This window comes from Nerophis lumbriciformis, linkage group LG28 (assembly GCF_033978685.3).
Source record: "Nerophis lumbriciformis linkage group LG28, RoL_Nlum_v2.1, whole genome shotgun sequence".
Lineage (NCBI taxonomy): Eukaryota > Metazoa > Chordata > Actinopteri > Syngnathiformes > Syngnathidae > Nerophis > Nerophis lumbriciformis.
The window spans coordinates 3,574,016-3,601,538 of NC_084575.2; the positions used below are offsets into that span (position 1 = coordinate 3,574,016).

Genomic DNA, 27,523 nt, shown 5'->3' on the forward strand with positions numbered 1-27,523 from the left:
CATGTCACGTACGTAACTTTGGGGAAATATATGTTTCTTGCCGACTCTGATGGCGGCCGGGGTGTCGTCGAAAGCTACAATGCCGTCCACCGCCGCGCCGCTGTCCTCACCTGTCTGGGTTGACTTCCTCTGTCTCCAGGCCGCCGACCGCACCGATCATCGTGGTGAAGTCCTTCGTCGCGCCGTCGATCGCTGGAACGCAGGTGAGCACGGGTGTTGATGAGCAGATGAGAGCTGGCGTAGGTGGAGAGCTAATGTTTTTAGCATAGCTGTGTCGAGGTCCCGTAGCTAAGTTAGGTTCAATGGCGTCGTTAGCAACAGCATTGCTAGGCTTCAACAGGCGGCACAGCATTAACCGTGTGGTTACAGGTCCAGAGTTTGGTAGTATTGTTGATATTCTGTCTATCCTTCCAGTCAGGGGCTTATTTCTTTTGTTTCTCACCGCATTTAAGCACGATGCTATCACGTTAGCTCCGTAGCTAAAGTGCTTCGCCGATGTATTGTCGTGGAGATAAAAATCACAGTGAATGTCCATTTCGCGTTCTCGACTCTCATTTTCAAGAGGATATAGTATCCGAAGTGGTTTAAAATACAAATCCGTGATCCACAATAGAAAAAGGAGAGAGTGTGGAATCCAATGAGCCCTTGTACCTAAGTTACGGTCAGAGCGAAAAAAGATGCGTCCTGCACTGCACTCTAATCCTTCACTCTCACGTTCCTCATCCACAAATCTTTCATCCTGGCTCAAATGAATGGGGTAATTGTCGCTTTCTCGGTCCCAATCGCTCTGGCTGCTGGTGTAAACAATGTGCAGATGTGAGGAGCTCTTCAACCTGTGACGTCACGCTACTTCCGCTACAGGCAAGGTTTTTTTTATCAGCAACCAAAAGTTGCGAACTTTATCGTCGATGTTCTCTACTAAATCCTTTCAGCAAAAATATGGCAATATCGCGAAATGATCAAGTATGACACATAGAATGGATCTGCTATCCCCGTTTAAATAAGAACATTTCATTTCAGTAGGCCTTTAAGTGTTTTTAAATCCCTGCAGCTTCCGTCACTGTTACACACTTGTGTTTACTGACCTGATACTTATACCTGAACATCTTATCACACGCAGTGCAACTAAACGATTTCTCTCCAGTGTGTGTTCTCATGTGTGTGGTCATGTTTTGCTTTCTGGAGAAACTCTTCTTACAAATGGAGCAAGCAAAATGTTTCTTACCTGTGTGTGTTATCATGTGTAATATAAGTTCCTTGTTAGTGTTGAATCTTTAAGCACAACGTGAGTGTCAGGTTCAAACACTGATGACATCTATTAATCAGACAAGAAGCAAGGAATCATGCAGACACAGAGTTCAATTTAGCTCATGAGGAGAACACATGGAGCTGCACACTTAGTCACAGTCTCGCCCTCCGCTCTAAGGTTCAGCTCATGCGTCCCTCTATTTATTCAAGAGTTCCACAGTCAACATCACTGAGGCCGCTTCTAAAAGGAGTGGTCACATATACTATGCAAAGTAGGTCCAGGACGCACAATACGTGACAGAATGTGGTGGGGGCCTTGTGATTTCGCCTTGTCTCCGCTTCGTCTGCGTGTTGTCATCTTATCTTCGTTGAGGTCCTTAAAGTCTCTGCTTCGTCTGCGTGTTGTCGTCTTATCTTCGTTGAGGTCCTTGAAGTCCTTGGCTGTTAGCGGGCTAAAACAAAGATAACATCTGTGGCTGAGGCCACCCCTCAGACAAGAAGTTTTTGTCCTTGCACAAATAGAAAAGTCTAACTTCAGCACAATAACTAATAACTAAAGCAACAAACTTTAAGCATACTAAAGTTAGTGTGATAATATATACATAATTATTCTAACACTGAGCAAGCAAAAGGTTTCTCTCCAGTGTGTGTTCTCATGTGTAATATAATTTTCTTCTTAGTGTTGAATCTTTTAGCACAAGCTGAGCAAGTGAAAGGTTTCTCTCCAGTGTGTGTTCTCATGTGTATGGTCATGCTTAGCTTTCTGGAGAAACTCTTCTTACAAACAGAGCAAGTAAGAGGTTTCTCACCTGTGTGTTCTCATGTGTAATATCACTTCATTCTTAGTGTTGAATCCTTTAGCACAAGCTGAGCAAGAAAAAGGTTTCTCTCCAGTGTGTGTTCTCATGTGTATGGTCATGTGTTCCTTTCTGGAGAAACTCTTCTTACAAACAGAGCAAGTAAAGGGTTTCTCACCTGTGTGTGTTCTCATGTGCAATATCATTACATTCTTAGTGTTGAATCGTTTAGCACAAGCTGAGCAAGCAAAATGTTTCCCTCCAGTGTGTGTTCTCATGTGTTTGGTCATGATTTGCTTGCTGTAGAAACTCTTCTTACAAACAGAGCAAGTAAAAGGTTTCTCTCCAGTGTGTGTTCTCATGTGTAGTATCATGTCATTCTTTTTGTTGAATCTTTTAGCACAAGCTGAGCAAACAAAAGGTTTCTCTCCAGTGTGTGTTCTCATGTGTGTGGTCATGTCACCCTTTCTGGAGAAACTCTTCTTACAAACAGAGCAAGTAAAAGGTTTCTCTCCAGTGTGTGTTCTCATGTGTTTGGTCATGCGTTCCTTTCTGGAGAAACTCTTCTTACAAACATAGCAAGTAAAAGGTTTCTCTCCAGTGTGTGTTCTCATGTGTGTGGTCATGCAATCTTTTCTGGAGAAACTCTTCTTACAAACAGAGCAAGTAAAAGGTTTCTCTCCAGTGTGTGTTCTCATGTGTGTGGTCATGCATTCCTTTCTGGAGAAACTCTTCTTACAAACAGAGCAAGCAAAAGGTTTCTCTCCAGTGTGTGTTCTCATGTGTGTGGTCATGCATTCCTTTCTGGAGAAACTCTTCTTACAAACAGAGCAAGTAAAAGGTTTCTCACCTGTGTGTGTTCTCATGTGTAATATCATGTCATTCTTTTTGTTGAATCTTTTAGCACAAGCTGAGCAAGCAAAAGGTTTCTCTCCAGTGTGTGTTCTCATGTGTGTGGTCATGCTTTGCTTTGTGGAGAAACTCTTCTTACAAACGGAGCAAGTAAAAGGTTTCTCTCCAGTATGTGTTCTCATGTGTACTGTACAATTAGTCTTCAGTCTAAATGATTTCCCACATTCAGAGCAGTCAAAGTGTTTGTTGTTAGTGTGATGTCTCGTATCACCTTTAGAGTCATTTTTACTCTCCAAAGGTTTTTGGATGTGGTCACTGTGATCAGAAGAGTGTGACATCATGTGGTCCATGTCTGACAGTGGAGCAAAGATGCTGTCTGGTTCTGACTTGATATCTTCACAATGCTCTCCATCAGCTTCTGTGATGTGTTGACTTACAAGCTCCGCCCCTCTGTTCTCCTCACTTTGACTGTGATGAAGCTGTAAGGACTGAGCTTCATCTTCATCATGAAGCTGCTCCTCTTTAATGTGGGAGGGGGCCTGTAGCTCCTTCTGTCCCACACTGGTGTGCCACTCCTCTTCATGACTCCCCGCTGACACCCGCTGGACGTCTGCAGAACAAATGAGGTGTTACTGTATTGAAGTTTGCAGTATTCAAACTATTGACATGTGAGCTAGGCCAAATAGACAGTGATGGGCAAGCTACCTGGACAATGTAGTAAGCTAAGCTACAAGTTACTCTCAATTAAATGGAGCTAAGCTATCCTCAGAGAATTGTAGCACGCTACACTACAAGCTACACTGCAAAAGTAGCTTGCCACATCAAATATATATATTTTTATATATATATATATATATATATATATATATATATATATATATATATTGACCCACATGTATAATATCAATGTTTATGTTGTCCATGGAAAGAAGTTAGTAAGAAGCAAAAGAAAAACAACCAACCATGGATGACAAAAGGACTGAAAAATGCTTGTCACAAAAAAAAGACATTATATGGAATATTAATAACACAGACATCTATAGAGGCAGAAAATAAGTATAAGAAATATAAAAACAATCTAATTGGTATACTAGGAACATGTAAGAAGGAATACTACAGACAATTATTAAAGAAGAACAGAAACAACATGAGAGCAACATGGGGCATCCTAAATAGCATCATTAAAAATGCTGCTAAGAAAGATTACCCCCAGTACTTTCTACATGGAAATACAAAAAATGACAATATGAACCAAATAGTTGAACCTTTTAATGATGACTTTGTTAATATCGGAACAAATGTGGAACAAAGATTTCCAGATGCAGATGATGGATCAGTTGAGGACTTGAGTGAGCTCATAGACAGAAATCCCAATTCCATGTTTCTTAAGAACGTGACAAAAGAAGAAATAATCAAAATTGTAAAACATTGTAAATCCAAGACCTCAACCGACTGTCATGGAATAGATATGGTAACCATAAAAAAGGTTATAGAAGACATTTCAGAACCTCTGACATATATCAGCAACGTATCATTTCTAACCGGCTAATTCCCTGACAAAATGAAAATTGCAAAATGGGTTATGGGTTATACTTGTATAGCGCTTTTCTACTTTCAAAGTACTCAAAGCGCTTTGACAGTATTTCCACATTCACCCATTCAAACACACATTCACACACTGATGGCCGGAGCTGCCATGCAAGGCGCTAACCAGCAGCCATCAGGAGCAAGGGGGGAAGTGTCTTGCTCAAGGACACAACGGACGTGACTAGGATGGTAGTAGGTGGGGATTGAACCCCAGTAACCAGCAACCCTCCGATTGCTGGCACAGCCACTCTACCAACTTCGCCACGCCGTCCCCATGGTATGTATATATTATTATTGTTGTAAATATAAATCTTTATATATTTAAAAATGCTGGTCCTTTTTCAGAGGTTGTCAAGAAGGTCACACATACAATAATGTGTGTGCGTGTGTGTGTGTGTGTGTTCTTGAGACATGAAGAAGAAAAATAATCTTCTATATGAGGAGGTGTGAACAAGTGATGACATAAATCATGGTCCCAATAACATTGCATCTAATACTAGAGTCCGTGAACATTGCTCCAAAGTCAGGGTTTTTTGTTGATTTAATGTGCATAAAAATATTAACATTGACAGGTGCAAAGGCAGCAATATATGATAAAACAAGACGGCAGCTAAAGAAGGACTTCCCTATTCATCCCCAAAAAACCTGCCAGGTGAGCAGCTGATTTGACCACTTCTGGTGCTGACGTAAGACAACCTGCGTCCCATATGTTTATTTGAATGAAATAAGTTTATTTCCATCATATAATCAACCATCAACCATTCTGTGTGACCAGTTTAACAGTACAGATGATACATATTTAACAATCATACACATTTACACACAAAAAGAAAAGAAAAAGAATGACGGAAAAAGGAATAGGCTGAAGCCAAAGCTTATATTTGGGGGGATTACCCCCAATACTTCTTAGACGGAAACACAAATAATGACAACATAAAGGAAGTAGTTGAAAGCTTCAATAATTACTTTGTAAAATTGGAAGAAAGGATTCCAGACCCAGTTTCAATTGAGGACTATAATGATACCATAGAGCCAAATCCCAACTCCATGTTCCTCAGTAATGTGACACAGGAGGAAATAGTTATAATCCTGTAATCTAAGACTTCAACTGATTGTAATGGAATGGATATGGAAACCATAAAAAAGGTTCTAGAAGAGATCTCAGGACCATTCATGTATATTAGAAACCTATCATTTCAAATACCCAAACTAAATGAAAATAGCTAAAGTTGCACCAATTTATAAGACTGGAGACAAACACCAATTTACAAATTATAGACCTGTTTCTTTACTTCCACAGTTTTCTAAAATCATTGAAAAAGTGTCCAATAACAGATTAGAGAGTTTCACAAACAAACAGAATACTAGAAGAGAAGCAATATGGATACACAGCTAATATTTCAACTTTGATGGCTTTCATTGAAATGACAGAAGAAATGAGCAATGCAATAGATAGTAAAAAATGTGCAGCAGCAGTGTTGTTGGATCCAACTAAAGCATTTGACACAATTAATCACAATATTTTCATCAAAAAACTAGAACGATATGGCATCAGAGGGTTGGTCTTAAAGGGGAACATTATCAGCAGACCTATGTAAGCGTCAATATATACCTTGATGTTGCAGAAAAAAGATCATATATTTTTTTGATCGATTTCCGAACTCTAAATGGGTGACTTTTGGCGAATTAAACGCCGTTCTATTATTCGCTCTCGGAGCGATGACGTCACAACGTGACGTCGCATCGGGAAGCAATCCGCCATTTTCTCAAACACCGAGTCAAATCAGCTCTGTTATTTTCCGTTTTTTCGACCGTTTTCCGTACCTTGGAGACATCATGCCTCGTCGGTGTGTTGTCGGAGGGTGTAACAACACCAACAGGGACGGATTCAAGTTGCACCAGTGGCCCAAAGATGCCAAAGTGGCAAGAAATTGGACGTTTGTTCCGCACACTTTACCGACGAAAGCTATGCTACGACAGAGATGGCAAGAATGTGTGGATATCCTGCGACACTCAAAGCAGATGCATTTACAACCATAAAGTCAAAGAAATCTGCCGCCAGACCCCCATTGAATCTGCCGGAGTGTGTGAGCAATTCAGGGACAAAGGGCCTCGGTAGCACGGCAAGCAATGGCGGCAGTTTGTACCCGCAGACGAGCGAGCTAAACCCCCTGGATGTCTTGGCTCACACCGTCCCGAAGATGATCAAGAGAAGAATATCGACCCTAGCTTCCCTGGCCTGCTGACATGAGGGTATGTCTACAGAATATATTAATTGATGAAAATTGGGCTGTCTGCACTCTCAAAGTGCATGTTGTTGCCAAATGTATTTCATATGCTGTAAACCTAGTTCATAGTTGTTAGTTTCCTTTAATGTCAAACAAACACATACCAATCGTTGGTTAGAAGGCGATCGCCAAATTCGTCCTCGCTTTCTCCCGTGTCGCTGGCTGTCGTGTTGTTTTCGTCGGTTTCGCTTGCATACGGTTCAAACCGATATGGTTCAATAGCTTCAGTTTCTTCTTCAATTTCGTTTTCGCTACCTGCCTCCACACTACAACCATCCGTTTCAATACATGCGTAATCTGTTGAATCTCTTAAGCCGCTGAAATCCGAGTCTGAATCCGAGCTAATGTCGCTATAGCTTGCTGTTCTTTCCGCCATGTTTGTTTGTGTTGGCATCACTGTGTGACGTCACAGGAAAATGACGGGTGTATATAACGATGGTTAAAATCAGGCACTTTGAAGCTTTTTTAGGGATATTGCGTGATGGGTAAAATTTTGAAAAAAACTTCGAAAAATAAAATAAGCCACTGGGAACTGATTTTTAATGGTTTTAACCCTTCTGAAATTGTGATAATGTTCCCCTTTAAACTGGATAAGAAGTTATTTAACCAACAGGAAACAATACGTGAAGCTAGGCCAACACACTTCTACAACACTAAATATATCCTGTGGTGTACCTCAGGGATCAATACTAGGACCGCAATTATTCAATCTCTATATAAATGACATTTGTAAAGTTACAAAAGATTTAAAGTTGGTATTATTTGCAGATGATACAACAGTGTTTTGTTCAGGAGAGAACACACAGAAGATAATACAAATAATAACAGAAGAAATGAACACATTAAAAAGATGCTTTGACAAAAACAGACAATCTTTGAATCTCAGTAAAACTAAAATAATGCTAATTGGTAACAGCAGAAGAGAAAGTCAGACACAAATAGACGGAATAGAAATTCAAAGAGTACCGTATTTTTCGGACTTTAAGTCGCAGTTTTTTTCATAGTTTGGCCGGGGGTGCGACTTATACTCAGGAGCGACTTATGTGTGAAATTATTAACACATTACCGTAAAATATCAAATAATATTATTTATCTCATTCACGTAAGAGACTAGACGTATAAGATTTCATGGAATTTAGCGATTAGGAGTGACAGATTGTTTGGTAAACGTATAGCATGTTCTATATGTTATAGTTATTTGAATGACTCTTACCATAATATGTTACGTTAACATACCAGTTGGTTATTTATGCCTCATGAAACGTACACTTATTCAGCCTGTTGTTCACTATTCTTTATTTATTTTAAATTGCCTTTCAAATGTCTATTCTTGGTGTTGGCTTTTATCAAATACATTTCCCCAAAAAATGCGACTTATACTCCAGTGCGACTTATATATGTTTTTTTCCTTCTTTATTATGCATTTTCGGCCAATGCGACTTATACTCCGGAGCGACTTATACTCCGAAAAATACGGTAAATGAAACCAAATGTCTAGGTATAATAATTGATGATAAATTGAACTGGAAATCTCATGTAAAAAATATACAACATAAAGTAGCAAGAAACACGTCAATAATGAATACAGCAAAACATGTTGTAGACCAAAAATGACTTCATATTCTCTACTGCTCACTAGTGTTACATATCTGACTTATTGTGTAGAAATATGGGAAATAACTACAAAAGTACACTTCATTCATTAACTGTGTTACAAAAAAGATCAGTTATAATAATACATCATGTTGGATATAGACAACATACAAACACTTTATTTATAGAATCACAAATACTGAAATTCCACCACATAGTGAATTTGCAAACAGTTAAAATGATACACAAAGCAAACTATAACCTGCTAGCCAAGAATGTACAACAATTCTCAACAAAAGAGGAGAAATATAATCTTAGAGAAAAATGTAATTTAAAACATTTGTATGCACGTACAACACTTAAGACCTTCAGTATATCAGTATGTGGAATTAAATGATGGAATGGATGAAGCAAAGCAATCAAACAATGTACTAATATGATCCACTTCAAGAAACTCTTCACACTTAAAGTGTTTACAAAGTACAAAGAAGAAGATAAACATTCTCAATTTATTTCATCCATCATTCATTTTCTACATCATCTTACTCATCTCACCATATGAAATATAACTTACTTCACTCATTATTGTTTATTTATTTTTATTGTGATTACTTATGGAGTATATTGTGAATACATTGAGAACAGGAAGTGAACTAAAATTTAGACACTGTTATGTAAAAGAAAGGGGTAGGATTAAATAAGCTCTGCTTCTTCCTACTCCTTTTCCAACATGTTGAAAAGACAAACTGGAAATTGTGATGTATCATGTTGTATACATGCATGTGTGATGTATCATGTTGTATACATGCATGTGTGATGTATCATGTTGTATACATGCATGTGTGATGTATCATGTTGTATGCATGCATGTGTGACGTATCATGTTGTATGCATGCATGTGTGATGCATCATGTTGTATGCATGCATGTGTGATGTATCATGTTGTATGCATGCATGTGTGATGTATTATGTTGCATGCTTGCATGTGTTATGTATCATGTTGTATGCATGCATGTGTGATGTACCATGTTGTATGCATGCATGTGTGATGTATCATGTTGTATGCATGCATGTGTGATGTATCATGTTGTATGCATGCATGTGTGATGTATCATGTTGTATGCATGCATGTGTGAAGTATCATGTTGTATGTATGCATGTGTGATGTATCATGTTGTATGCATGCACGTGTGATGTATCATGTTGTATGCACGCATGTGTGATGTATCATGTTGTATGCATGCATGTGTGATGTGTCATGTTGTATGGATGCATGTATAATGTATCATGTTGTATGGATGCATGTGTGATGTATCATGTTGTATGGATGCATGTATAATGTATCATGTTGTATGGATGCATGTGTGATGTATCATGTTGTATGCACGCATGTGTGATGTATCATGTTGTATGCATGTGTGATGTATCATGTTGTATGCATGCATGTGTGATGTATCATGTTGTATGCATGCATGTGTGATGTATCATGTTGTATGCATGCAAGTGTGATGTATCATGTTGTATGCATGCATGTGTGATGTATCATGTTGTATGCATGCATGTGTGATGTATCATGTTGTATGTATGCATGTGTGATGTATCATGTTGAATGCATACACCTGTGATGTATCATGTTGTATGCATACACCTGTGATGTATCATGCTGTATGCATGCACGTGTGATGAATCATGTTGTATGCATGCATGTGTGATATATCATGTTGTATGCATGCATGTGTGATATATCATGTTGTATACATGCATGTGTGATGTATCATGTTAAATGCATGCACGTGTGATGTGTCATGTTTGTATGCATGCATGTGTGATGTATCATGTTGTATGCATGCATGTGTGATGTATCATGTTGTATACATGCATGTGTGATGTATCATGTTGTATGCATGCATGTGTGACGTATCATGTTGTATGCATGCATGTGTGATGCATCATGTTGTATGCATGCATGTGTGATGTATCATGTTGTATGCATGCATGTGTGATGTATTATGTTGCATGCTTGCATGTGTTATGTATCATGTTGTATGCATGCATGTGTGATGTACCATGTTGTATGCATGCATGTGTGATGTATCATGTTGTATGCATGCAAGTGTGATGTATCATGTTGTATGCATGCATGTGTGATGTATCATGTTGTATGCATGCATGTGTGATGTATCATGTTGTATGTATGCATGTGTGATGTATCATGTTGAATGCATACACCTGTGATGTATCATGTTGTATGCATACACCTGTGATGTATCATGCTGTATGCATGCACGTGTGATGAATCATGTTGTATGCATGCATGTGTGATATATCATGTTGTATGCATGCATGTGTGATATATCATGTTGTATACATGCATGTGTGATGTATCATGTTAAATGCATGCACGTGTGATGTGTCATGTTTGTATGAATGCATGTGTGATGTATCATGTTGTATGCATGCATGTGTGATGTATCATGTTGTATACATGCATGTGTGATGTATCATGTTGTATGCATGCATGTGTGACGTATCATGTTGTATGCATGCATGTGTGATGCATCATGTTGTATGCATGCATGTGTGATGTATCATGTTGTATGCATGCATGTGTGATGTATTATGTTGCATGCTTGCATGTGTTATGTATCATGTTGTATGCATGCATGTGTGATGTACCATGTTGTATGCATGCATGTGTGATGTATCATGTTGTATGCATGCATGTGTGATGTATCATGTTGTATGCATGCATGTGTGATGTATCATGTTGTATGTATGCATGTGTGATGTATCATGTTGTATACATGCATGTGTGATGTATCATGTTGTATGCACGCATGTGTGATGTATCATGTTGTATAGATGCATGTGTGATGTATCATGTTGTATGCACGCATGTGTGATGTATCATGTTGTATGCATGTGTGATGTATCATGTTGTATGCATGCATGTGTGATGTATCATGTTGTATGCATGCAAGTGTGATGTATCATGTTGTATGCATGCATATGTGATGTATCATGTTGTATGCATGCATGTGTGATGTATCATGTTGTATGTATGCATGTGTGATGTATCATGTTGAATGCATACACCTGTGATGTATCATGCTGTATTCATGCACGTGTGATGTATCATGTTGTATGCATGCACGTGTGATGTGTCATGTTTGTATGCATGCATGTGTGATGTATCATGTTTGTATGCATGCATGTGTGATGTATCATGTTGTATGCATGCATGTGTGATGTATCATGTTGTATGCAAAAATATTAAATATACTTGTTACATAACGTGTCTTCCTTGTTTTTAATGAATAATTAAGGCCTACTATGCTACTGTATTTTAATACTGTTCATGATGGTGGTACTTGGAGATCCAAGTATTTTCTGAGGCGTTACTTGGTGAAAAAAGTTCGACAACTACTGATGTAGTGACATTGTAAACTACAATGGCAGACACCATTTTGTTATACCCAATACATCGCGCTTCCAACGAGATCCCGTTTTTTTCCCCGAGTTAGAAAGTTCCAGAATTGTTCACGTTATACCATCTCATCTCATTGTGCAACATGTGAATGTTTGAAGTGGAACTAAATGTGATCTCTGAAAGGGCTACACATTATTTCCAAAGCAGGGCCCCCATCCACATATACAATACTAGTACATATCTGATGAAAAACAACAATATTTTTGTTATTTTAATTATAAGTGTGCCAAATCACCTATATTTGAACATTATCTAATGGAAATGACTGCTGTCTGATAATCACATTAATAACACAATAACAATCATGTGTCTGACTACACCTATTAATCACAATTAATCTAACACGTCATGTTCATGTTAATAATGAAATATAAAGTTAGTAAACATGTGAGAGTAAGAAGTAAACAAACCTGTTCTGTGTAACACAACTTGAGGTTTCTTGAAAACAGCGTCCAGTAGTTGACGTTCTTCCTTTGTCCGAGAAAGTTCCTCTTTGTACTCTGCTATCGTTCTTTCACACATTTTCACACAATCACAACACTTTACACTCACACTTGATCTTAACTAAGCGATGTGTTGATCAAATCCGCGTCTCTTGGTTAGCAGCTAACAAGCTAAGCTGATTAGCACGCTAAGCTAACTAGTGCGCTAAAACAACTAGCAAGCTAAGCTAACTAGCACGCTAAGCTAACTAACGCGCTAAAACAAGTAGCAAGCTAACTAACGCGCTAAAACAAGTAGCAAGCTAAGCGGGCCTAATAATGTCCGAAGTTGACTGAGACGAGTGGAGTTTATCCTGACACGGAGGATGAATAAAGTGTAGTTAGTAGCGAGGCTTAGAAGCGTGTGTGGAGTAAAGGAGGACTTTGCTGCAAAGCGCATATCCTCCACGCATGCGTCACTTAGGGGCGGGGCCAAAGAGTCATAGTGATGGGCAAGTCATGAACGATTCATTCTAAATGTATGTTTTCATGGTGTTTACACAAAAAAAGCATGGCAACAAATGATCCATCCATCCATTTATCTACCGCGTGTCCCTTTCGGGGTCGCGGGGGGTGCTGGAGCCTATCTCAGCTGCATTCGGGTGGTAGGTGGAGTACACCCTGGACAAGTCGCCACCTCATCACAGGGCCAACACCACCTCAACCGACGCACTGGGGGGGTTGGGGGGCGGGGGTGTATAATGTAGCCCGGAAGAGTTAGGGCTGCATGGGATTCTGGGTATTTGTTCTGTTGTGTTTATGTTGTGTTATAGTGCGGATGTTCTCCCGAAATGTGTTTGTCATTCTTATTTGGTGTGGGTTCACAGTGTGGCGCATATTAGTAACAGTGTTAAAGTTGTTTTATACGGCCACCCTCAGTGTGACCTGTATGGCTGTTGACCAAGTATGCCTTGCAGTCACTTACGTGTGTAAGCAGAGGCCGCATACAACATGTGACTGGGCCGGCACGCAGATAGTATGGTGAAAAAGCGGACGCGACGACAGGTTGTAGAGGACGCTAAAGGCAGTGCCATCACGGCACGCCCTCAATGTTGTTGTCCGGGTGAAAATCGGGGAATGTTTGCTCCGGGAGAGGCACTGAAATCCAGAAGTCTCCCGGAAAAATTGGGAGGGTCAGCAAGTATGCAGCTGAGCCGAATCAGAGTGATCAAAGAGTCACTGGGAACTGATTTTAATGGTTTTAACCCTTCTGAAATTGTGATAATGTTCCCCTTTAACCAAGCAACACTATGTTTTATCCAGATTAATCAAAAACATTTCCAGTACAACACTTGATTAGTAACATTTTCAATAGCCACAGCCCTATACTTCATGTACAATTTAATATTTAGCATGTAGGAGTTAAAATGTGTTTTGTTTGTGTCCTGTAGACATCCATCAGCTGATTGGACACCAAGAAGAATGTCTCCCTCATCTGCAGGGGGACAGTTTCACTTCAGAGGATCCACAGCCCTCACACATGAAAGAGGAAGAGGAGGGAGAGTGTCCTGTAGGGCAGGAGGAGGATGATGTCAGCAAGTTTCCACTGACTGTTGTCTCTGTGAAGACTGAAGAGCATGAAGACAAAGCACCTGAGTCCTCACAGCTTCATCACAGTCCAAGTAAGCACAACATCCACATATCATCGAATACAATATAAATACAAGTCCACTTGCAATGGAGCCAATGGGAGGTCCTCTATAACCATCCAAAATACACCAACAATACTCCATTTGCATTTTGTGGCTTGAATGTCCCCCAAGTGTTAGTTGAGTTGAGTTGACTTGACTTTGAGTTCATTTGGAACATGCATGCATACAACATGATACATCACACATGCAAGCATACAACATGGTACATCACACATGCATGCATACAACATGATGCATCACACATGCATACATACAACATGATGCATCACACATGCATGCATACAACATGATACATCACACATGCATGCATACAACATGGTACATCACACATGCATGCATACAACATGATGCATCACACATGCATGCATACAACATGATGCATCACACATGCATGTATACAACATGATGCATCACACATGTATGCATCCAACATGATGCATCACACATGCATGCATACAACATGCATGTGCTATAGTACTGTATTCAGTGCTGTAGCCTTAACAGACATTATGACAAAATGAAAACAATGGAAAACAAAAAACAAAAACAAATGAGCATTGGACTTTCTTTTTCTTTCTTTTTTTTTTACATATTTGAAAATATGCATTGTGAGACGCCATAGCAGGATGGATATCACTCAGTGTTAAAAGCCATGGAATAAAAGTATGTTTTTAAGAGCGATTTAAAAACAGGAAGACAGGAGGCCTGTCTAACACTCAGGGGTAAGTCGTTCCAGAGCTTGGGAGCAGCAACGGCGAAAGCTCTGTCACCTCTAAGCTTCAGCCTTGTGTTAGGGACCGTGAGTAGCAGCTGATCGGCTGATCTTAGGGATCGGGTGGGGCAGTAAGGCTGAAGGAGGTCGGAGAGATATGTTGGAACGAGGTTGTTTAGGCATTTAAAAACAAATAGTAGGAGTTTAAAATGTATTGGGTAACGCACAGGGAGCCAGTGAAGGGACGCTAATATAGGGGTGATGTGCTCACACCTGCGGGTCTGTGTTAGCAGACGAGCAGCAGAGTTCTGCACGAGCTGCAGGCGGGCGAGGGAGTCCTGGCTAATGCCTACATACAGGGTATTGCAGTAGTCTAGACCAGTCAAGATAAAGGCATGGATTAATTTCTCAAGATCATGTCCTGACAGAAACGGTTTCACTTTCGCTATTTGGCGTAGTTGATAAAAGCTTTTTTGTACGACGCTGCTGATTTGTTTTTCAAACTTAAAATCTGAGTCAAACATTACCTCCAGGTTTGTGACACAGTCACTAAGTCACTAAGATACTAATATATATATTAAATGTAGCTTTGATGTGGCAAGCTACTTTTGCAGTGTAGCTTGTAGTGTAGCGTGCTCCAATTCTCTGAGGATAGCTTAGCTCCATTTAATTGAGAGTAACTTGTAGCTTAGCTTACTACATTGTCCAGGTAGCTTGCCCATCACTGTCTATTTGGCCTAGCTCACATGTCAATAGTTTGAATACTGCAAACTTCAATACAGTAACACCTCATTTGTTCTGCAGACGTCCAGCGGGTGTCAGCGGGGAGTCATGAAGAGGAGTGGCACACCAGTGTGGGACAGAAGGAGCTACAGGCCCCCTCCCACATTAAAGAGGAGCAGCTTCATGATGAAGATGAAGCTCAGTCCTTACAGCTTCATCACAGTCAAAGTGAGGAGAACAGAGGGGCGGAGCTTGTAAGTCAACACATCACAGAAGCTGATGGAGAGCATTGTGAAGATATCAAGTCAGAACCAGACAGCATCTTTGCTCCACTGTCAGACATGGACCACATGATGTCACACTCTTCTGATCACAGTGACCACATCCAAAAACCTTTGGAGAGTAAAAATGACTCTAAAGGTGATACGAGACATCACACTAACAACAAACACTTTGACTGCTCTGAATGTGGGAAATCATTTAGACTGAAGAGTGATTGTACAAGACACATGAGAACACACACTGGAGAGAAACCTTTTACTTGCTCTGTTTGTAAGAAGAGTTTCTCCAGAAAGCTTAACATGACCACACACATGAGAACACACACTGGAGAGAAACCTTTTGCCTGCTCAGCTTGTGCTAAAAGATTCAACACTAAGTATGCAATGACCACACACATGAGAACACACACAGGTGAGAAACCTTTTACTTGCTCTGTTTGTAAGAAGAGTTTCTCCAAAAAGGAACGCATGACCACACACATGAGAACACACACTGGAGAGAAACCTTTTGCTTGCTCATCTTGTGCTAAAACATTCATCACTAAGAAGGAAATTATAATGCACCTGAGAACACACCTACGTGAGAAACTTTTAACTTGCTCGGTTTGTAAGAAGAGTTTCTCCAGAAAGGGTATCATGACCACACACATGAGAACACACACTGGAGAGAAACCTTTTGCTTGCTCAGCTTGTGCTAAAAGATTCAACAGTAAGCAATACATGATATTACACATGAGAACACACACAGGTGAGAAACCTTTTACTTGCTCTGTTTGTAAGAAGAGTTTCTCCATCAAGCAAAACATGACCACACACATGAAAACACACACTGAAGAGAAACCTTTTGCTTGCTCAGCTTGTGCTAAAAGATTCTACACTAAGAATGAAATTATATTACACATGACAACACACACAGGTGAGAAACCTTTTACTTGCTCTGTTTGTAAGAAGAGTTTCTCCAGAAAGCAAAACATGACCACACACATGAGAACACACAATGGAGAGAAACCGTTTAGTTGCACTGTGTGTGATAAAAGGTTCAGGTATAAGTATCAGGCCAGTAAACACAAGTGTGTAACAACTGCAGGGATTTAAAAACACTTAAACAGCTGTAACAAACGCACCCAAGTTCTTCGGGTATCTCTGCCTCTACGCAAATTAAGGAGTCACGGGTGGGACCTGATATTCAGCTGGGAATGATTAATACAGTAAATAAACACAAGACATATATAACTATTAGCCACAACACAACCAGGCTTATATTTAATATGCCACAAATTAATCCCGCATAACAAACACCTCCCCCCTCCCGTCCATATAACCCGCCAATACAACTCAAACACCTGCACAAAACACTCAATCCCACAGCCCAGAGTACCGTTCACCTCCCCAAAGTTTATATAACACATATATTTCCCCAAAGTCCCCAAAGTTGCGTACGTGACATGCACATAGCGGCACGCACGTACTTGCAAGCGATCAAATGTTTGGAAGCCGCAGCTACGTACTCACGGTACCGCGTCTGCGTATCCAACTCAAAGTCCTCCTGGAAAAAGTCTCTGTTGTCCCGGTTCTCCACAGGCCAATGGAAAGTCCACAAAAAAGGTAAAGAATGAGGATTCTTCCATGAAGTGGCTCTGTAGCAAAAAACGCTGGGTCTGACAGGTGCTCCAGGTGGTTTGTGACCTCAATTTCCGCTTCCGCCCGGTCTGATAGCACCGGATGCCTTTTATATCCCCACGTTTTATTACGTTACATATTTAATATTAACATGATTATTTAATACGCCTGTAACAGTTTATAATAAGTAAATGAATGACATAATAAGTATATATATATATTTATTTTCCCAGCTGAGCACAAGTTAATTGTGACTGGCAATATTTATTATATATATACGCCTCGATGGACCCCTATGGCCATCACACAGTGATTGTGCCAAATGTAGTTTAAAAACACAGCATGTTTAATAAGAATGTATATTTGATGTTGTATGTAGTGCTTCTCATCTTCTAGTCTTATATGTTGTCCTGTACTTACTTTTTAAGTTGTGTGCATGTATTGAATATTGTATATTTGATGTTGTATGTAGTGCTTCTCATCTTCTAGTCTTATATGTTGTCCTGTACTTACTTTTTAAGTTGTGTGCATGTATTGAATATTGTATATGTTGCTACGTTTTTTTTCTCTCATATTTGAAGAGAGGACATCTTATTATTTTCACTTGGGTTTTTTTCCACACATTTTTCCATTGCATTTTATTGATGTTATTATCTAACTAAAAGTATGAATGAATAAAATGGTTAACAAAATGTGGGCTCTGGTAGATTAGCAGCATTGTTACATCATGCATGTTAACTACTGCAAAACATCAACAAAGAAGAAAAATGCTGAAGTTAGCAACACATCACTGAACTTTAGAGCCATCGTGAGTGGAGTTGCTTGTTTTTATTGCTGCATTTGTACTTATTTCACCTCACATCTTCACTTTTAATCCTAAAGTCTTCTTCACATATATTGTTGTAGGCTTCTAACATTTATGTTTCTGATGTGTGTGTGTAGTCTGTGGAAAGGGTTGTTGTCCCTTGTGGATCCAATTGTTCACTTGCACAGATACATCTTCATCATCATCATCATCATCACTGGGCCACTACTGGACGAAGCCTTAGCATTAATGTTTTAATATAAGTGTGACCTCATTATTCCTTGATAATAAGACTAAAAATACAGATTTAAGCACTGTATTAGAGTGCCTCTTGTAGTACTCCAACTCGCCACACTGAGAAGTGGGGGCGATCATGAGCTAGCAGATGCATGTTGCTATCATGTTTTATCAGCGAGGAAGACAGCATTTGTGTTTACTTTTTGTCAGATCCAAGTTTTAATGCTCTGCTGAATAAATGAATCACTATGGCTGCCAATATGGAGGATTGTTTATATATTTAATCAAATACTTCTCTTAACAGGTAGGAAAATGACACCACAATAAGAGTGAAACAGCAGCAGGACTCAGTAAATATTTTATTAATTGACTAATTAATAAACTATAAAGAGTAACATGACAGTGGATATTTCACAAGAGTTGACTAAAAAGTGTAAAATGGGAATGCTACATAAAATGCTTAACATAGACTGATACTGATACTGTGTAATCATTTATTTGTCCTAACATTATTTTGGGATATAAATTGATGTCCCCCCAATGTTAAACTCATTTCTAGGCTCACTGTGTGAAGACTGGAGGTTAATGTACTAATAAAGTAAAAACATGTAGCACAAATGATGTGTATATATGTTAGCCAATAACAAGTCCGCCTGTAAGGCACACACACATTTATTCAACATCGTTATGATGTAACATGGAAGGTGCTAACGTTAAGCTAACTAGCGAGGTGATGCTGTGAAGAGCTGCTCCGCAAAGTTGGCATACAACCAAAAATTACTTTAAAATGTTATTATTAATGTTCACTTTCAATGTATTTATTTGGAACATGTCAAAACGTTACAAGCACAACTTTTGCTCAAGTGATCAAGCGTCCAACATGAGTGGAAGAAGCAGAGCTTGTCTGGTCTCCCCCAGTGTAAAAACTAAATGCTTGTCTGGTCCCCCCCAGTGTAAAAACTAAATGCTTGTCTGGTCCCCCCCAGTGTAAAAACTAAATTCTTGTCTGGTCCCCCCCAGTGTAAAAACTAAATGCTTGTCTGGTCCCCCCCAGTGTAAAAACTAAATGCTTGTCTGGTTCCCCCCAGTGTAAAAACTAAATGCTTGTCTGGTATATTGAAATAGTCTCAGAGACTGGGAGCATCTAATAGATAGTGGAAGGTTGTTCCACAGTCTGGGCCCTGCCACTGAGAAGGATTCATCTCCTCTGGTTTTTAGCCTAGTTCTTGGGACAGCCAGGAGGAGCTGGTCTGAAGACTTCAGAGTCCTGCTGGGACAACAAGGCTGCAGCAGCTCAATAAGATAGGACGGGGTTTCTTGGTGTAAGCATTTAAAAACAGTAAGTACAATTCTAAAATGAACTCTAAATGTAACTGGTAGCCAATGAAAGGAAGCCAGTACAGGTGTGTAGTGCTCACGTCGTTTGGTTTTGGTTAAAAGACGAGCAGCAGAGTTCTGCAAGATCAGATTCAGTTCTGAACTCGCCACAGTCTGTGTTCCCACAGCTGGAGCCATGTCTTCCATTGCGATGGGCAGCCTTTGGGCTCCTTGAATGTCTGCCATCATCTTTCGAATTTGACGATACACCAAAGCAATGCCCAGCCCAATCAGCAGATGGCCAGCGATCACGGTTCCAAATAGGTAGAGGTCTTCCACGTCCTCGACGATAAGCACTGAGAGGCACTTAATGCTCCATTTCTCCCAGGAGTCTCTTGATTTTTTTTCTCTGAACTCTTTCACTTTTGATCACCCGCCTCCAACAAAAGACTCAAAGACCATGATTGAACATTATCAGAACATGTTTTTGGACATTAGAGCTTGTCAGTCACAGCCATCTGATTTTCATGCTCCGCCCACATCACAGGACTTTTCTTTTTTTCCGCCCACTCAATCCCAGGTAGAAAAAAATTAAAGACATTTTGGACAATTCAAAGGGGAGGATTCTGCCCTCCTCCTGACCTCCCTCCACCCTCCCCAAAAGACGGTTCCAGACCACGGGGAGCGCGTCTGGTACCCGCTTCTTGAGGGGGCGGGGGGTTAGGGCCGGGAACGGTACTAGTGGGGTGGCTCAGCTGCGTCATGTCAAGCCACAGCCTCCAGCCCGGCCGCTACCACCAGTTCAACATCATGCCAAGCCACAGCCTTCAGCCTGGCCGCCACCACCGGTCTTTCGGCCTGCCAAGCCGCAACCTTCGGCCCGGCCACCTCCACCGGCACCAAAGCTAGCGCCAAGTACAAAGCTAGCGCCAAGTCCAAGGCTAGCGCCAAGTCCAAGGCTAGCACCAGTCGCTGCACCACGGCTAGCACCAAGGCTAGCACCAACTCTACCACGTCAAGTACCAGGACCTTCACCACGCCAAGCACCACGGCAGGTTCCTGTACCTGCACCACGGCAGGTTCCTGTACCTGTACCACAGCAGGTTCCTGTACCTGCACCACGGCAGGTTCCTGTACCTGCACCACGACAGGTTCCTGTAGCTACATCACGGCAGGTTCCTGTAGCTGCTCCACGCCAGGTTCCTGTACCTGCACCACGGCAGGTTCCTGTAGCTGCTTCACGCCGCCAAGCACCGATCGTAGCTGCTCCATGCCGCCAAGCGCCGCCAAGCGCCGCCCGTAGCAGCTCCACGCCGCCAAGCTCCGCCCGTAGAAGCTCCACGCCGCCAAGCGCCGCCCGTAGCAGCTCCACACTGCCAAGCGCCGCCATGCGTCGCCCGTAGCAGCTCCACGCCGTCAGGCGCTGCCCGTAGCAGCTCCACGCCGCCAAGCGCCGCCCTTGGCGGCTCCACGCCGCCAAGCGCCGCCCGTAGCAGCTCCACGCAGCCAGGACTCAAGTCAGGACACAAGCCAGGACCCACGCCAAGACCAACCAAGCCAAGACCCATGCCAAGCACCACCAAGCCAAGCACCACCAAGCCAAACACCGCCAAGCCAAGCACCGCCAAGCCAAGACTCGCCAAGCCAAGACTTTGCCAAGCCAAGACTTGCCACGCCAAGACCCGCCACGCTAAGACACACCACACAAAGACACGCCACGCCAAGACCCGCCACGCCAAGCTTCGCTGCCTGCTTCGTCTGCTGCACCCGAGCCTGCTTCGTCTGCTGCTTCCATGCCTGCTTCGTCTGCCGCACCACGCCAAGCTTTGCTGCCTGCCACACCATGCCAAGCTTCTCCGCCCGCCACGACGACGCGCCCACCTCCTCGTCGGCCACGTATGTGGCCATTTCTTGGGCGTCCGCCACGCCAAGTGCGTCCACCTCCTCGTCGGCCACGGATGTGGCCATTCCCGGGTCGCCCATCTCGTCAGGTGCAGCGGCGTTCTAAGCGTCGCCGCCACCTAACTCTGCCCCGGTGGATGCGGGGACACTTGGGCTGGCGACCCACCGCCATGTCCCCCTCCCACCCTCCCATGACTCTCGATCCTGCCTTGTTTTTGGTTTTGTGTTTTGGACATCTAGTATCTGTCCTTAAAGGGGGAAGGCTCTGTCATGTATGTGATCATGTTTTTTTTTAAGTTAAGTCCTGTTTGGTTTTTGGACTCTTTTTGGTTCCTGCTTTTTCACTCCCTTGTTTTATCACCATAGCAACCATTAGTTTCACCTGTTCCACGTTTGGACTCACACATCTGTCACTAATCATGTCACTGTTATTTAAGCCTGTCTTTTTCTGTTGATCGTCCTGGCGACATTAACTCTGTTTACTTCTGTACCCTTGCTACTTCTGATACTCATGCCTGTTCATAGTTATGCTTCAAGCCATGCCACGTAAGTTTTGTTTGTTCATGTCACAGTTAGCGAGTTTTGTTTCATGTTCATAGTTTCTGCCTTTGTGCTCGTTTTTGTTTTCATTTGCCAAGTTTGTACCTCCGCCTTTGTGCGTGCCTTTTGTTGGTACTTTTTGTTAGTGTTAAAATAAATAATGTCCTTACCTCCACGCCATGTCCGCTTCAGATCGTTTGCATCTTGGGAAAGCAACCTACGCAATAATTTGCGTCGCCTAAGTCCACGTCGTGACATAGACTGAGGAAGATCCTGAGAGAACCGCGTGCAGTGCAGTCCTTCATGGAACATCAGCTCAAAGTTCCAGCGAACACCATCAGGAACATCACCTTCCGCTGCGTCTACCGGCTTGAAGCCAAAGAGCCGGAGCAAAGGAGGCCGAGACCCAGGGCCAGCTTTCCTGACAGGCGAGCCAGGCGGCCGTCTGGGGCACCATCCTTTGGAGGGGGCACCAAATTGCAGAATGTAAAAAAGAAAACTATTTTTAAATAACAATAGAAATAGGTAAATAAAAATGTTTGCATAATGTGCACTCTGTACACTTAATTGGAACGTTTTCTTTAAAAAAATACCAATCTAACGTATGACCTATGACGTGACGTGGGCTCCCTGCCGCCTGCTGCATGAACCTGACTGGTATAGAGGGGTTTGGATGTTTACTGGAATCCATTTTGAAGGGCGAGCCTCATCGTTCACGCCAGCGTTACATGTGATATTTACAAACTATTCAGTGGAAAATAACTTTGCACCGGCTGTGATACGATGGAAAAATACAGTGAGTGATTAAACACTCTCAAGACATCCTGGCCTATTCATCAGAAATTGTTGTCTTTCTTTAACTGCATTAAAATGAGTGCCTAAATGTATTTTATTACTAATAATATCATGCTGCAAGACAAAATAATGGATAATAATCATAGATATTAGCTTGCATGGGTAGCACGGTGGTATAGAGGTTAGTGCTGGTGCCTCATAATAAGAAGGTCCTGGTGTACCAGGGTGTACACCGCCTTCCGCCCGAGTGCAGCACGGATAGGCTCCAGCCACGCCCATAACATCGAGAGGGACAAGCGGTAGAAAATGGATGGATGGGTGGATGTAGATGCCCATATCTATGGGGTGCAAAAGTTCAGTCACACTTTTCTAGCAGATATATTTCTCAGATTTAACTCATTTTAATCACATTTAAATGTTGACTCTAAATATTATATTTAAATGTTAGATCTAAACCTAAATCTTAAGTCTACAAACATATTTTTACTCCCTGGCGTTCAAATCTTATTAGGCAGGATATCTTGGTTGTATTTTTTAATTTCTTGTTTTAACCTTTTGTATTTCTTTATTACATTTTAGTATTTTAGGTGATATATTCTGCACTTCTTTTAAGGTATATTTTACTATTGTATTGTATTCATCCTCCTATGTTACCATGTTAATGTGACACTATGTGCACCTTATGTCTTATGTCTGTACAGCACTTTGGCCAACTGAGATTGTTTTAAATGTGACATAGAAATAAATACACTCAACTCAACTCAACACATCATTGAGTGGCATTTACTTTTTACACTGGGGGGGACCAGACAAGCATTTAGTTTTTACACTGGGGGGGACCAGACAAGCATTTAGTTTTTACACTGGGGGGGACCAGACAAGCATTTAGTTTTTACACTGGGGGGAACCAGACAAGCTCTGCTTCTTCCACTCATGTTGGACGCTTGATCACTTGAGCAAAAGTTGTGCTTGTAAAGTTTTGACATGTTCCAAATAAATACATTGAAAGTGAACATTAATAAAAACATTTTAAAGTAAATTTTGGTTGTATGCCAACTTTGCGGAGCAGCTCTTCACAGCATCACCTCGCTAGTTAGCTTAACGTTAGCATCTTCCATGTTACATCATAACGATGTTGAATAAATGTGTTTGTGTGCCTTACAGACGGACTTGTTATTGGCTAACATATATACACATCATTTGTGCTACATGTTTTTACTTTATTAGTACATTAACCTCCAGTCTTCACACAGTGAGCCTAGAAATGAGTTTAACATTGGGGGGACATCAATTTATATCCCAAAATAATGTTAGGACAAATAAATGATTACACAGTATCAGTATCAGTCTATGTTAAGCATTTTATGTAGCATTCCCATTTTACACTTTTTAGTCAACTCTTGTGAAATATCCACTGTCATGTTACTCTTTATAGTTAATTAAATAGTCAATTAATAAAATATTTACTGAGTCCTGCTGCTGTTTCACTTTTATTGTGGTGTCATTTTTCTAGCTGTTAAGAGAAGTATTTGATCTTAAATATATAAATAATCCTTCATATTGGCAGCCATAGTGATTCATTTATTCAGCAGAGCATTAAAACTTGGATCTGACAAAAAGTAAACAGAAATGTTGTCTTCCTCGCTGATAAAACATGATAGCAACATGCATCTGCTAGCTCATGATCGCCCCCACTTCTCAGTGTGGCGAGTTGGAGTACTACAAGAAGCACTCTAATACAGTGCTTAAATATGTATTTTTAGTCTTATTATCAAGGAATAATGAGGTCACACTTATATTAAAACATTAATGCTAAGGTTTCGTCCAGTAGTGGACCGGTGATGATGATGATGATGATGATGATGAGGATGTATCTGTGTAAGTGAACAATTGGATCCACAAGGGACAACAACCCTTTCCACAGACTACACACACACATCAGAAACATAAATGTTAGAAGCCTACAACAATATATGTGAAGAAGACTTTAGGATTAAAAGTGAAGATGTGAGGTGAAATAAGTACAAATGCAGCAATAAAAACAAGCAACTCCACTCACGATGGCTCTAAAGTTCAGTGATGTGTTGCTAACTTCAGCATTTTTCTTCTTTGTTGATGTTTTGCAGTAGTTAACATCCATGATGTAACAATGCTGCTAATCTACCAGAGTCCACATTTTGTTAACCATTTTATTCATTCATACTTTTAATTGGATAATAACATCAATAAAATGCAATGGAAAAATGTGTGGGAAAAAAACAATGAAAATAATAAGATGTCCTCTCTTCAAAGATGAGAAAAAATAGTAGCGACATATATAATATTCAATACATGCACACAACTTAAAAAGTAAGTACAGGACAACATATAAGACTAGAAGATGAGAAGCACTACATACAACATCAAATATACATTCTTATTAAACATGCTGTGTTTTTAAACTACATTTAGCACAATCACTGTTTAACTGTTTTTACATCCCTGCAGCTTCCATGACTGTTACACACTTGTGTTTACTCAACTGATTCTTAAACCTGAACATCTTATCACACACAGTGTGTTCTGTCTTGTTTGTTGAATTTATTAATAATATATGTAAAACCAGTGTTTAAGTTCACTTTGGAATTCAACAGTGAGGTGCACTTCCTCCTTTACACAGCAGGAGGCAGCATAGTCTAGTTTACAGTAATGTCCATGTTAACAGGGCTCAACAAGGATCTCCTTTCAAGTCTACTTTAAGCTAGTTCGGTGACGATTGCAAACGTTTTCATATGCTCGAATCTCATGCCAAACAAAGTATCATCGGTATGTATTGTTGAGTAGTATGCTAATATTTGATGGACTTGTATTATTTGTTGGTTGTGATGTAATTTGGGACGTTTTATGGCCAAAAGTCAGTCATGCTAATTTTCGTAATTCATACAGTGAAGTGAATGTTAGCATAGTAAGCTAGTTTGCTGTAGAGCACTTAAATTACATATTTTGTGGCATTTATTTATCCATTTAAGTTCAATACACAGCACAATGTATGTTTTATTGTAGTATGCTTGAGTGTGCATGTCTGTAATGTAAGCATCCTTCTGCTTGTACGCTTTCAGTTTCACACTTTTTACAGTCAATAAACCTGTGGACAAGAAGACGTTTTTCAGAGTGTTTGATCAAGAAAAGGTGTTAGGGTAAAGCCAATATATTTCTACATATCGAGGGCGGCACACAGTGCAACTACACGGTTTCTTTTCAGTGTGTGTTCTCATGTGTCTGGTCATATTTTTCTTGCTGGAGAAACTCCTCTTACAAACAGAGCAAGTAAAAGGTTTCTCACCTGTGTGTGTTCTCATGTGCAATATCATGTTCATCTTAGTGTTGAATCTTTTAGCACAAGCTGAGCAAGCAAAAGGTTTCTCTCCAGTGTGTGTTCTCATGTGTCTGGTCATGTGTTCCTTTCTGGAGAAACTCTTCTTACAAACAGAGCAAGTAAAAGGTTTCTCACCTGTGTGTGTTATCATGTGTAATATCATGTCATTCTTAGTGTTGAATCTTTTAGCACAAACAGAGCAAGTAAAAGGTTTCTCTCCAGTGTGTGTTCTCATGTGTGTGGTCATGTTACGCTTTGTGGAGAAACTCTTCTTACAAACAGAGCAAGTAAAAGGTTTCTCACCTGTGTGTGTTCTCATGTGTAATATCATGTCATTCTTAGTGTTGAATCTTTTAGCACAAACAGAGCAAGTAAAAGGTTTCTCTCCAGTGTGTGTTCTCATGTGTGTGGTCATGCCACCCTTTCTGGAGAAACTCTTCTTACAAACAGCGCAAGTAAAAGGTTTCTCTCCAGTATGTATTCTCATGTGTTCTGTAAAATGACACTTCCGTATAAATGACTTCCCACATTCAGAGCAGTCAAAGTGTTTGTTGTTAGTGTGATGTCTCGTATCACCTTTAGAGTCATTTTTACTCTCCAAAGGTTTTTGGATGTGGTCACTGTGATCAGAAGAGTGTGACATCATGTGGTCCATGTCTGACAGTGGAGCAAAGATGCTGTCTGGTTCTGACTTGATATCTTCACAATGCTCTCCATCAGCTTCTGTGATGTGTTGACTTACAAGCTCCGCCCCTCTGTTCTCCTCACTTTGACTGTGATGAAGCTGTAAGGACTGAGCTTCATCTTCATCATGAAGCTGCTCCTCTTTAATGTGGGAGGGGGCCTGTAGCTCCTTCTGTCCCACACTGGTGTGCCACTCCTCTTCATGACTCCCCGCTGACACCCGCTGGACGTCTGCAGAACAAATGAGGTGTTACTGTATTGAAGTTTGCAGTATTCAAACTATTGACATGTGAGCTAGGCCAAATAGACAGTGATGGGCAAGCTACCTGGACAATGTAGTAAGCTAAGCTACAAGTTACTCTCAATTAAATGGAGCTAAGCTATCCTCAGAGAATTGGAGCACGCTACACTACAAGCTACACTGCAAAAGTAGCTTGCCACATCAAATATATATATATATATATATATATATATATATATATATATATATATATATATATATATATATATATATATATATACATATATACATATATATATATATATATATATATATATATATA

The 27,523-nt window shown here is 40.7% G+C and overlaps 3 protein-coding genes across 3 annotated transcripts in view; 1 reads left to right on the forward strand and 2 right to left on the reverse strand.

Annotated features, from left to right (window-relative positions):
* LOC140680121 (uncharacterized) overlaps positions 1 to 27,523 on the reverse strand; it is a 1,112,395-nt gene that overhangs the window by 235,457 nt on the left and 849,415 nt on the right. The gene's annotated exons all lie outside the window — the stretch shown is intronic.
* Positions 1 to 27,523, reverse strand: part of LOC133570551 (uncharacterized) — a 270,169-nt gene that overhangs the window by 188,751 nt on the left and 53,895 nt on the right. The window lies entirely within an intron of this gene.
* On the forward strand, positions 80 to 17,326 carry LOC140680151 (uncharacterized). The gene is made up of 2 exons (XM_072916526.1): positions 80 to 164; positions 15,506 to 17,326. Exons 1-2 carry the CDS (start codon positions 80 to 82, stop codon positions 16,798 to 16,800), a joined length of 1,380 nt encoding a protein of 459 aa, XP_072772627.1. The 3' UTR covers positions 16,801 to 17,326.